The 13901-nt window shown below is 38.1% G+C and overlaps 1 protein-coding gene across 1 annotated transcript in view; it reads right to left on the bottom strand.

Annotated features, from left to right (window-relative positions):
• The window catches only part of LOC134500826 (protein piccolo-like), a 135797-nt gene that overhangs the window by 113325 nt on the left and 8571 nt on the right, over nt 1-13901 (bottom strand). Inside the window, exons 2-3 of the mRNA XM_063308261.1 lie at nt 10193-12389; nt 2164-2300 (exon numbers count right to left, since the gene is read on the bottom strand). Coding sequence (XP_063164331.1) covers nt 2164-2300; nt 10193-12389 — 2334 coding nt within the window. The remainder of the gene's footprint in view (nt 1-2163; nt 2301-10192; nt 12390-13901) is intronic.

Here is a 13901-nt window from a genome sequence, read left to right as displayed (position 1 = left end):
TGATCTTTATTTGTGGAACTGTTTTTTTTATTTATTGTATCTGTGGATTATTTGGGGGAGATCATGCGTGTGTAGTGACGTGAAGAGGGGAATATGCTATTTATATATGAACTGCTGTTGTTTGCAAAGAGATGCTTCCAAACTTTTTATTTTAAATAAATTGGGCTGTACACTTTGCACAGAGGCACATGGATGCTTGTGGTTTGCTCGTATTTATTTATTTACATGTGTTTGGAGGCTTGTTTCTTTGTTTTGTGTGCCTGGTTGTAGAAGGTTCATTAGTTTTGCTGTTGCAGCTGAGCTAGAAAAACAGGAGTGTAAAAGCAACTGCCTCCAACCAAATGTTACTTGTTTTCCAATTCATGGATGTTGTAAAAATCTAATGCTCAAATATGTCACTTTTGCAATCTGCTTGTTATTATGTGCTTACATCACAGGTCTACCATTCTATTTAATACATTTTTAGGCATGGTAATAGAAGCAGCTACGGATCTGTGGCAAGAGAATTTACCAGGCAGGGTAAATGATGAGGTAGCCTTTACATTTCCTAGCCCCTTGCTTAGATTACATTCTTCTTCTTCTTCCTATTTTCCTGTTATCGTGGGGTCTGCTTTTCGGATCCTGAAATGCCACTTTGCCCAATTGTCCGCATCCTTAGGGCGCAGACCCTCAATCTGCATGTCCTTATTGATGGTGTCTTGCCATCTCTGTTTTGGTCGCCCACGTGGCTGCCAGACATCGATTTTAAGATGGTAAACTATTTTGGCAACAGTGGAAGGTTCTGCTCTAAGGACACGTCCATACCAACGAAGCCGGCTTTCTCTCATCTTCTCCGTAATTAATGGCACGCCTAGTTGTTGTCAGATGGCATCATTTGTGACCTGATCGAGCAGGGAGATGCCCGATAGCCAACGGAGCATACGCATTTCCATAACATGGAGGTGGCTATGCCCTTTGTTGCTGCCCAACACTCGGTTCCATAACAGTGTCACAGGTTAGTTTACATTGATAAGATTGATAATAATAATATAATAAATATATAATTAAATTATAATTAATATATATATGTTAATTATGTTATTAATATTAATATAATTAATAATAAGATTAAGATTACATGCTTAGATTACACTGGCCTTCCTAAAAGAATTGCCATTCCAGATAGCTCTGAATGAAAAGGTTTCATGAATGTTTTCATTTTTGTGAAATATGCCCTAATTTTCTGGTAATTTCTCACTTACCTAAGCATTGGGAAGTGTTTCCTTTTTCTCAGTGTCTGGAGGTTCCAGAAAGCCAGGAAAGAGATGCAGCACAAGACAAGGTGGAACCATTTTTTTTTACTGCTTGAAATTGAAACCTCTGTATTAAAAGTCCTTTTGATAAAATGCTAATTCCAAATAACTATTTGGATATTTTATGTAATTCCTGGATGCTGCCCAGGTACTCATCAAGGAGATGTTAAAACAGATCTTATTTATTAATCTTATTTATAGATTATTGTAGACCCCACAAAAACTGTTAAAATACAAAATAGCCAGCATAAAAATAAGCATATGTCAATTTTGTTCATATCCAGCAACTTCAATTGCTATAGCCCAGAATTTGCTGCTTATCTAGAAATTTCAAAGTAGTGATAATTTTGTAGGAAACACACAGTTGTCTGTTGGGGCCAACCCAAGTGGTTTATGTTTAGTGGGGAGTTTAGCTCCAACCTCTAAGAATGACATATGGGGCAACTGAAAAGTACATGCGCAGTTGATTCAATCCCAGAATCAGAGCATATATGCATATTCTTGTTGTGAGGAATATTCCTGGAGGTAATATTGAAGGTAGTCCTGAGATCCAGGCATCTCAGTGTATTCATGCTTCTGTGGGATGGCACAGAATGTGATTAAAATCTTTGGGACAGATCTGCATTGCATAAATCTAATTATGGGTACTCGTATCAATTAATTTTGCCAGTGGTAGGGGAGAACCATTTCAATTTGGTCTTCTTAGTCACAGCACATGTTTAATCCTCTTAGTTGCAGATCATTGGGAGAACCCTTAAAAAAAGCTACAAAAACCTGTAATATTTTGTTATAAAATGACTGGCGAATGGAGTTTTCTTGAAATGGACTTTCTTAAACAATATTCTTGATTAAAAAGAAATAGCCTTCTTACTTGGTCTTGATGCTGACTTGGTGGTCTCGAGTGGGCTAACTTATCTGGCAGCCTTCTGTCAAAACCAGATCCATTCTCAAGATGAGGCTCTCGGGGTTTGTCGAACCAATCTGTTTCTTCCCGACGCAGGTGGTAGGCTTTGAAAACCAAGGACATAGCATAGATTCTGAGTAGGAGATGTGAGAAGACCAACAATCTGGTATGCACAGGCAACATGCATGTAGCAGCTCATACTTGGGCATGCATTCTAAGGCAAAAGTAGCACACAACAGCGGAAGCAGAAAAACCTAGGTTAGGTTGAAGTACAAATGGACTGCCTAATTAAGACTATGTATATATTAGAAAAAAAATATATTAATTATTATTAATAATTAATAATTAAATTAGAATATTAGAATACAATAATAACCTTTGGCCTGGTGCTGTTCCTTAAATATTCTTTACGAAATAGCCTTCTGAAATGTTTTATGTTAGCAGGTGGCTTCATAAAAATATGCATAACTTTTTAGAGACTGTCCTTTACCTGCATTTCCATCATAGTCACTAACATCAGAATATAGTATATCACTATAGCATTCTACATAGATAGTGGCAGTGACAGTACATGCAGAATCATCCTTGGGTGTCAATTTTCAGAGTTCAAGCACTGTCTGTCTTCAGAACTAGTCATATGGAAATGATGCAAGACATACATCCACACAGTGGGCTTGGGTATATATTTTAAGGTAACTTTAAAAATGTGTTTCCATCTTATGGCACGCTGCAGACATTTATATGGATATTAGTGATCAAATGATTTTCAGTCATAGGACAACCTACAAAAAATGCCTAACAGGTCCAACCAATCATTTCTGCTTTCCCCTTTTTCCTACAATAATAAAAAAATCTCCCTTTCATTAGCTACTGAAATATGCAATATTTCAAGTATGCAATATCTATTATCTACAACAGTGTTTCTCAATCTTATGCTGGCTGGGGAATTCTGGGAGTTGAAGTCCACCTATCGTAAAGTTCCCAAGGTTGAGAAACACTAATCTACAAGATGACATCCATGTTGTGGGGTAGTTGGTTAAGTCATGATCCATGAGCTATATACAGGCCCATAGTAACCTGAGATCACACTACCAAAATTTGGAGGTCAAATGGCTGGGTATCATCAACATTGCCAGTTGGGTGCAATGCTTTTGGTGCTGGCCTAGAAACCAGGAGACTGTGAGTTCTAGACCCAATATGGCATGAAAGCTGCTTAGGAGACTTTGGGCCACTCTTTCTCAGCTGAACCTACCTCACAGGGTTGTTGTTTATATATATATATGTGAAATATGAATATAAAATAACTAATAATATATAAAAATAACTAACTCAAGGCAGTAAACATACCTCATTCTCCTGCCTCCTATTTTCCCCACAACAACATCCCTGTGAGGTAGGTTCAGCTGACAGAAAGCAGCCCAAGGTAAAAATATAACAACAACAACATGCTTTCTCAGGCTTTTGGATGGTTTTAAAGCTTGCTTCTGCAGACTCTCCAGATTGATACTTATTGCTGATATGGAACTCTTGTGGACAGAGTCTGAGTTGGAACCATATAGTTAAAAAAAAATTAAACTGTTTAAAAAAACACCGAGACAATCCTTGAACTCTTGTCTGTAAGCAATCACTATTTATTAGAAGGCATTTATATCTGGAAAATATTAACACAAGTGTGGTTAACCTAGGACAAAACTATACGTAAGTGTATATGAATATATGCCCACTACTTGTTCTAAAGTAAATCATCTAATACACCTTCATTTTTAAAATTGTTTATTTTGAGAACAGAGAAAAATATCCACCACGCTGCCTTCATGCTTACACACATGTATACATGTGCAGGAGTCTCAGAGCAGGGATTTCCCAGCAAAGAAGTTTCAGGATAGGGTGCTGACCATGAAGCAGCCGGTGGTGACGATTTTTTTTCTAGTCTACTTTACTTCCGCTGTTCCCATCTCTTGCTTCTCTCCTTTTGTGGGGTTTTAGGTACCCATCTGCTGTTGTGAACTTCCCATTAGTATTTGGTTGGCTGCCACAGGAAAGCCACAACAACACTGAACCAGATACACTTGATGTATCCGACAGTGCTGCTCTTACATTCTTCAATCTCCTGAGAGCCACAGCAGAGAAATTGCAGGGCAAAAGCAGCAGACCTGAGGTGTTTCTTGGCCGCAAATCCTTTTGTGCAGCTATTCCAGTTCTCATGATCTGCTTACATCCTATTGCTCCTACTTTTTAAAAACCAACTAAGCATTAAAAAATACCTATAAATGTCATGTGTGTGTGTGTATATGCCACTGGCTGTACTTCCTGAATGGTTAGTGCCCCACTTTTGTCAAACCCCTTGAATTACAGCTGAAAGTCCTGACTTTGCTCCCATCTGGTGTCACTTCAGTGTGGTGGTGTACAGAGGCCAAATGCCAAAACAGTTATCCTCATTCCAATATTTCTGTTCCTGTCTGTATGCAACTGGAAAATAAAAGGATTTGTCTTCTTAGCTAGGAACAACTGTCATAGCTGCCACTGAAAAGTTCACAAGGGACTCTATACAGACACCTCTGAGGCTTTGATGAAGTAGACAAGTAATTCTTCTAGGAGTAATAAATCTGTATCTCACATCCGTATAGTAACCACAGAAGAAGACGCAAATCAAATATGCAATTTATAGTTTACTGATTACTGAGAGCAGGGTAACAGACTATAATTCCCAGGATTATCTTTCTTACTGCTCTAACAGACAGAGATAAGAGTTGGCAATCCCTTTTAGTAACTTTTGTAATAAGGCCAACAAAGATGTTTCCACCATAAAACATCTGCTTTCAGAATATCTGAGATTATAGAATTGAGTCCAAGAGCTTTTCTAAGTTTCAACAATGAAATCAAAATTCATATATCCTTTACCAGCATATCTTTATCTGTTTCAATAAAACAGGATCTCCATGCATTAGACGGTACAAAGCTGGGCATTTTTATGGTGATGGTGGTACTTCTTTAGTGTGGCTATATTGATTATAAACCAGCTTTTGGGCCTTGTAATGATCTTCATCAAATCTTCAGTGAGCAGTTCTAACTGCATTCTGCCAAATATAGGGTGGACTTAAGGATAACAAGCAGATGTAATATTGCCTGTGAAAACCATGGTTCCTGTAAGATCCAGACCTGTAGAGAGAGATTGCAACCATTTTTAAAAAGTTGATCTGGGTTCCACAGAGTAAGTGGTGTAGCATCCAAAATCTGCAGAGTATCTGTTGACATGTATGTGTATAGTTCAGTATTCGTATCCATTATTTTAAATTTCTAGCCTTTCATAGAAAAGATTTTGTTGGGTCAAAAGAGAAAAGCTAAAGATGACCCATCTACCTACTGATAAAAGTAAGACTAAGTCAAGAAATTACAACGAATATTATGTATAAACATATATAAAGTTTATATATATACAATATGTATGTATGTATGTGTGTGTGTATATATATATAACTTTATACTTTATATATATATATATATAAACATGTTTAAAGTTATGTTATAAACATATCAAAGTGATATGTTTATTCCTTGCCCAGTCATAACCTCAATCAAATCATTAATTTCCTTCATAGTGAGGGAATTTCACACACATTCGTTTGTTTTAGGTGTCATGTTAAGGCAAGGCTTGAGAATTCCACTTATAAGGCTGGATTTAAGTGTCTTCCCTTAGCATTAATGGATGGCCCTTTTAAAGCATAATTTCTGTTCATGTCGAGAAATTGTGGCTGAATGTGTTCTTTTTCTGTGATTATTAAAATGGTGTGACATACACTAACATTCATGTATACATGCACACATTAGTTAAAGTAGAACAAGAACAAGAGGAAAGCAGTGAATATTAAGGGATCAAAGAAGATTGAAGAGGTAGAGAAAAATGTGGTTGTGGGAATATAGAGTGAGTTGGTGGGATGGGTATACAAGGATAAATTTTGTATCTCATGCACTGAGAAGTTTTATCATTACAGAAATCTGTAATTTGTAATTACAGCTGTAATCTTTCTCAGGCAACAATTCCCTGAATTTTGAAATGAGTACAGACACCATTGAACTAAAGGGTGGGAAATCAGTTTCCATTTCATAGGCGTAAACATTGGGCTAAACAGTATATTTAGCTTGTAACTGGAAAGCCAAATAAGCTTTAGTTTACTTAGTTCATTTTTATTTCAGTTATAGACCAGCACAAAACAAATAACATTACAAAAATAAGTTTGATTCTGGTTAATATATGAACAGAAGACCATCATGAAGTTTCAGGAATGAGGACTACATTGGAAGGAAAGACGACAAGAAAGCAGCAGTGGATGTGTCCATGCAGTCACTAGGAACTGAACTCTAATTACCTCCTTAGGCTTATGTTACTTTAACAATTCATGTCACAGGTTATCTCTTTATCTTCTTCTGACCCCTTACAGTTGAAGTCATATTTATCTAATTGCATGCTTCAAAAAAGTGAATACGTTTCTAGATTTTATACTCTTAATTAAGATGTTGAATTACTTTTGATGGTGCCTTGCATTACACCTCTCTCCTTTGTTTGGGAGAGGCTGGAATGAAATAGTTTGGACTTTGAGATGAAGTCAATAAATGAGAAAAAACCAGCAGGAACACCTGCCAATCATTGCACTGGGGGATTCTGAACTTTTGTTCTTTGTTTTGGGAAAACTGATGAACGCTGTCAGGGCCAGTTGAGGTGAACTCATGGGGTCTGTGGGATATTTTAATTTTTTTTCATTTGTGAAGCTGGGTTTTCAGCGTTCTTTTGGCCTAAGGGCACTGTGAAAAAATTACTGAGATGCTAAGGGCTGTGAACCAAGAAAGTTTGGGAACTTTTGGTGTCAGGCATTTGTCTGATCTTCTTGCTTTTGTATGTTTTTATTAAAGAAATAATAAGACACAAAAGCCTTGAGCATAGTCTCCTCGCAAACAGAACTGATTCAGTAAAACATGCCTGTCAAATTTCCTATCACACTGGTAAAGTAGGGTATAGGTAAACCACGAGCTACCTTTTTTAATCATGCCATATTTTGTGTTTTACACATAATCTGACAAATTCATACATTCTGACTTGCTTTAAGCCATGAGCGATTCAAGGAATCAAAGTGGGTCATTGCAATAATTAGAATTGTAGCTCAAATAATGTCCAGTATTGAGTCTCTCTACTATAAAAATTATGTCTCTTGCCTATTCTGTTTTTTCTCTATCTTTGGATCATGGAAAAAATATCCTAACAGAGAAAAGTACAGTATATTCATGTGTATATTTATATTTATATAAAAAAATATTTACTTGAATCATTTTCACAATACAAGGACTAATTGCAAAGAGGAATTAATGCAAATGCATAACAAAGAATTCAACTTCTGTGGTTTTCAACTTGCTGACCTGGAGCCCCATTTAATGTCTAAGTCTCATGTCCATATCTGTGAAATGGGTCAATCTCAGGTAAAAGAACAGTTTTAAGAGTTCTTTTTAGATACAATTTTTTTTCCTGCAGTAATAGCAATGAAGCAATAAAAAAGTGTCAGGGGCATACATTATCATACTCCAGAATAAAACATATTTTGGTATTAAAGCAGTTATTGGGAAACACAACATTGCCTGCAATGCATTTTATTGGATAATACTGACAAAAGCTAGAAAGAAAAGCTAGAAAGAAAAAAAAGCAAGTTAAAAATGACTCAAGTCCAAGTAATATGTAACTTTACCATTACAGTCAGTCCTTGTTTACCGACTACCTCAGCAACTGTTTGCAAATGCAACAGTAATAAACGGTGGTAAAAATCATTTTCCGACCAATGCACGCACTTACGCCCAAGTTTCTGTGCCTGACAATGCATGCCAGAGCAAGAGTAATGCTGGTGTTGCTGCACAAGACAATTTTATCCAAATGAGACAGCAGCAACCAGTGATCTTCGCAGTGTCTCTCTCTCTGTCACATAATTCGCTTAGCAACCATTTTGCTGGAATGGATTGTGGGCGCTAAGCAAAGAGAGCCTGTAATACATTATCACTGCTTTTTTAAAAGCAATATTTTGTAATTGCACTATGGAAAGTATTTTTTAGTTTAGAATTAGGCAACATTGTCTTTTTGAATTTGGTAACCTTTTAAACATATACTTAAAAAAAAATCCAAATCCCTACTTCTTTCTAAGGCATATCTACATATCTGAACAGGAATTGGGACTATAATCCTTAATTTAATATACTTGCTTATATGACAGAAGTATTTGTTAGTTACTATATGGTGTTGAATTGTTCGAGGGTGGCTGGGCTCTGAGAGGGAGGGACGTGGGCAAGCTGTATATTTTAATAAGGAAATTATTTTTCATAAAAGATTTTGTTTGTAAATTACAGCCTATGAATCTTTCAACATTTGAAGTTCTTTTTTAACAAGCTTATGCACAAAAAATGCCTCTACAATCTCTTATCCAAGTCTTTCCTAAACAGCTTTCTCATACCTTCCTCAAGGTCAGCTCTACATTCCTTTACGCTTGGCCATAGGTCCAGCCTCGGGATCTCCAAAAGAAGACTGCAGAGAAAGAAGAGCAGAATAAAGAGTTGATTCTGCCTTTCTCTGCGGTGGAAGAGTAAGCTCACCACCCTGAGTGAGTAGCATTTTTTCCCTCCAGGAATTCGCAGTTTTGGTGCTGGCTCGGAAGGAGGGTTAAAACGGACCCGCCCTCTCCTTCAGTGGAGAGTTTGTCCCATAAAAGAGAACTGAAAGGAAGTCTGTGCGTGGGTGTATCAAGAAAGGAGTCAAGCCCGGAAGACGGCAGAGACGCGGGAAAAAGAAACCTCCAAGCCAAAGGTAAGCACCTCAGCAGCAACCGCAGCCTTCACACAGCAAGAGAAAACCTCAATTCCTGGAGCTGCAAGACCGGCTGAGAGATTGGGAGAAAAAGAAGCGGACTAGGGTCTGCAAACCCAAGCAAGCCCACTGTGTGCAGCTTCCCAGGAGCAAAGGTCCAGAAAGAGAGGATGGGGTTCGCAAGGCTGTAGAGGGGTGAAAAGGGTTTTCACATGCAAATAGATTGAGATTGGCTACAAGAGCCTGGGGAAAAGGAAAGACCGAAAGAGCTAAGAAATAATCAAGATAGGAAAGCATAGTGCTACAAAATATAGAGATAGGACCATAGACATAGAGATAGAAATTTATATATTAAATAAGGTAGAAATAGTTGTAAATTTATAGTAATAGGAAGGCAGAAGAATAAGGTAGGAGAATAAAAACAAGCATAGAATTAGCGTTAAGTTTAGAAGTAAGGAATAGGAGTTTAATTTTGTACAATTTTTGTGAACAACAAATGCAGTCTTTGTGTCTCTGCTCTGTATCAGATTAAGAAAAACCCTAACATCTGCCCTACCTGGAACCACCCCACTGTCTCTCAGCCCTTGGCATGCCACTGTAACTTGTCATGGCGGTGTGAGCAGGCTATGGCAGTGGTGATGGCAAGGAGAAATGGGAGGGAGTGTGAGCAAGCAACGCTCAAAGCCAGCCCCAAGGTAAGGGAGCAATGGTGTCATTTATGCCATTTGCATCAGAATTCGGCCCATTGCATTAAAGGCTGGTAAATCAAGATTTCACTGAGTAGATTAAGTTGTTATGATCAATAGTGTGGTTTTTTATCTTTAATGATAGTGCCCTGAAGACTTATCCCAGGACTTCAAAACATATGAACCAGTCTTGAAAAAAATGCTTCTGAAAATACCAGCGAAGGGCAAAATAGCAAAGAGAAATGCACATGCAAAAAGAAAAGTATTATCTCATTATCCAGGCTTTCAATGTACAGTTATGTCAGCAAGCTGAGGAGAATATGCCCACACTCCACACACATATACATACAAAATGCAGAAAAGTTCTTTTTAAAAAAAGTTACAATAGTTTCCAATATATGATGAAATTAGACACATGCATAGAAATTAGGATTTGTGCTGTGAGATTGAGAAAGCAGTCTGAAGTCTAGTTTACCTTCACTATCTGACATGGCATGCTGGAAATCATCCATGAAGAAAGCAATATCTCGATCATAGCCTCGAGGTCGTGATTCTTCCCTCATATGCTGTTGGACTTCAGGCAATGAATGACTTGAGCCAAACTGGTCCCTGGTGTCTGCAGATATAGGTGGTAATGGCCCAGCTGCTGCTCTTGCCATTCCCATTGGCTGGCCCACTGGACTTAAAGGACTCTCTTCTTCTGAGTTCTGTGCTACTATTGGAATCCGTCCTCTGCTTTGACTTATAGGTAGACTGGTAGGTTTAGTTCTTCCAGAAGGAGCAGCATGGCTGAAGGAACCATCTAGGGGTTCAGCTTCTTGGGTTTTCATTCTTAAAGAAGAACTGGAAGTATCTCGTTTTAGTGATAAGTCAAGCCCATAGACAGAGGATGGCCGTGAGGAAGGTCTAGATCTAGTAGTACTGGCATAAGATTTGTCAGCATCATCTTGTAAAGTTGACCTCATTGTTACACTCAGTGCTGCCCCAAGGCTTGTTCCAAGGGAATGGGTTAAACCTGGACTTACGTACTTTTGTTGGTCTGTAATATTTTTTCGAAGGCCAAATGTTATATCATCTTGGAGAAGCTTTGCTTTGGAGGTGATACTACCTACTGATGATGTGTTGGAAGTCAAATAGGTTGAATAATCAAGGTCAAGGTCTCTGCTTTCCTGAATTGGTGAAAATTTAGATAATTTGGGATCTATCAAAGCCTTTTTGTGTTTTGATTGCTTCTGATAAAGAAGAGCTGCTGGAAGCTGCTTGGCAGCTTGCTTTTCTAAAGTAAGCCTGCTTATGCTATATTTCTCAGATTTGGGGAAATGTCTGTAATTAGTATCTGCATGATAATAGTGTGAAAGGCCAGCCAAGTGATCCATGCTTTCTGCACCCCTTCGGAACTCCTGCTTGATTTGATGTTTTAGAAGTTTCAATTCATAAGGATCCTCCATCGAGTCTTCATCAGTTTTCATGTAGCTGTGCAGTCTAGAAGAAGTTTGTAGTGGTGCAAGGAAATCTGAGACTTCTTGCACTCTCCGAGCCTCGGTGGTTCGAAGGAGCCTTTCTGTTTTGCTGAGATCCTTTTCATGTAGGCCATATGCAGAACTTAGGGTTGATGTTTCTTTAGTGAGATCCCCAATATCATCAATCAGCACATAACTGCGTGTGCTGTGGTGGTCAATGTCTGCATAGAATGAGTCACCAGATACGCTTGAGATGGGACTACTAGCTATGCTGCTTCTTTCATCCAGTCCCAGTCTTAAATCCAAAGTACTATACTTGCTACCCAAATGAGGCACTGAATATGAATTATCAGAGGAAGCAGATGCTATCATGAGGGGTGGATTGCGAATTACATCATAGTTTGTTGTTATTTTGGGTTCCAGGTATAATGGAGTTTGCCTTGTTTTTTGTGGGATCATCATCAATGGTGATGACAGCTGATAGGAAGGTTGTAAAGTTGGTGGTGGTTGAGCTTCAGGTGTAAAGGGCATGGTCACCACAGTTTGAGTCTGATAGGGTGAAACCTGCTGTTGATATAAAGGCTGCTGCTGTTGGTAATGTGATTGCTGAGTATATTGAGTTGGTGCCTGAGTAGGAAGGGCAGGTGAAGAATATTGATACTGAGTATAAGGACTTGTAGGAGTTGTAAATTGAGTTTCTGGTTGTGTCTGTGGGGGTATAAATTGATCAAATTCTGTTTGGGGTGCAGTTCTTGGCCTTTCCAAGGCATGCTGGGATTCTACCCTGCTAGGCCTGGTGCTGCTAACTTCACTGTCAGACATATAATCACGTTCCTCTGCTACACCTTGCAGGTAGGCTCTCTCTCTCTTTTCTCTTTCTTTTAACAGGGCTTCTTTGCGTCGATTTATGCCCATTTCTAGATACCGGAGTTTTGCATCTATTTCTTTTTCTTCCTCATCAAGCTCTGCTTGTTTTTTGCGAAGCTTAGCTGATTCTCTTTCTACCAAATCTAGTTCTCTGTCTATATCCTGAAGGATTTTAGCTCTGGCCATTGTATTGCTTCTGCATATCCTTCGGCGTGAAGTTGATCCAACAGTGGGGAAGGCTGATTGTGTTCCTACTGCAACATCCTCTGGAGGTGGGTTGGGTAGGGTTCTTTTGACCTTTTTTTGCATTCCTGATGATGCTGCACTTGAAGGTTCTTTAGCTTGCTGCACACATAGAAAAAGAGAAGATACATTATTTGGAAATGGATAACTCAAGGCAGCACAACTTGTGACCCATCAAGCCAAAGACAACCCACTCATTGCTAGAAAAAGTAAAAAAAAGTGGTTAAATGACTGGAACAATTTTCCTACAAAGAAAAACTAAAGAGTTGGAGGGTTGTTTAGAACCAAAGTAATTTAGGGAAACAGAAACACAATAATATTTCATTAAATTTGGATGGCTGAAAAATGTGAATAGATATAATTTTTCCTCTCATGAGAACAACATTCAAATGAAAGTGGTTAGTATTAGAGTCAATAAAGACCAAAAGTATTTTAAAATACAATGTGTAATTCTCTTATGGAGCTCAATTTTAAAGGAGAAGGTGTTTATCATCGTTCTAGACAGTTTTAAATAGAATTGATGACATTCATAAAGAAGGAATCTATCAGTTTCTTTTACCCATTACAAAGAGGACCTGCCATTCCAGAGGCAATGTATTAATATCAGGAACTGGAGAGTCAACAGTATGGAAAGACTCTTTGGGGATTTATTGAAGGATTTGTCTCACCATTGCTGGGAACAAAAAAACTGGATCAGTAGACATCTGATACTAACAAACTAGAATCACTCCTTCATAACGGTACATTTATGAAGGTATTGATGGATTACCATGCATATCTCCTGGATTGTATTTGATTAGTGGGTCACACAACATGAAAATCTGGAAGACTGTAAAACACTTTACATTAAAAAAGAATATTTTAAATGGTCATAAAGAATTTAATTGGAACAAGATTCTATGCACACATTTACAGAATAATTATTAAGATTTCTGCTGATCCCATAAATCTTGGTATGTTAAAAAAAAAGCTGATGCTTTTTATTTTATTTATTTTAAAAAATGATACAGCCACCCAACTCACTCACGGTGACTCTGGGTGGCTTACAAAAATAAAAACCCAAATATAAAGCCCACTGCACCCCCACCCCCCTGGCAGCAACAATACAATTCAGACAAACCACTTGATGGGCCAACCTGGGATCCCCGCTGTTTGCCAGGCCCGCTGGCAAAACCATGTCTTCAGGGCCTTTCAGATTATTAAGGTGGGGGCCAATCTTATCTCTGCCGGGATGAGCCATTTATTACAAGCAACATATTTACCTTACCAAAATCTACAATGTTTTGTGCTGTGAAGAATTTTTCCTACAAATCAAAACAAATTCTGACATGCATTGCCATTATAAATATTGAGGGCGCTTGATTTTAGAGATATGTCTAGTTTGATAACTAAACAGGATGTCAGTTGTTTGGAAATTGTGCTAGGACTTGGATGAATCTGAATTCAGACGAGCATGCTTCTTTTTCCCCATGCCCGTCTAGTCAATTTAGGAAGGCATGAAAGAGACATTAAGTGATGAAAAATGCTGCTACTGCAGTGCCAACTTGCAAAAAAAAGTTAATCTCCCCTCTAATTACAAACTATTCAGACTGCTGTCATATGGCAATTGTGCCC

Source organism: Candoia aspera, chromosome 7 (assembly GCF_035149785.1).
Source record: "Candoia aspera isolate rCanAsp1 chromosome 7, rCanAsp1.hap2, whole genome shotgun sequence".
Taxonomy (NCBI): domain Eukaryota; kingdom Metazoa; phylum Chordata; class Lepidosauria; order Squamata; family Boidae; genus Candoia; species Candoia aspera.
The sequence above is the reverse complement of the archived record's forward strand: the minus strand, read 5'-3'. Positions and strand labels throughout refer to the sequence as shown.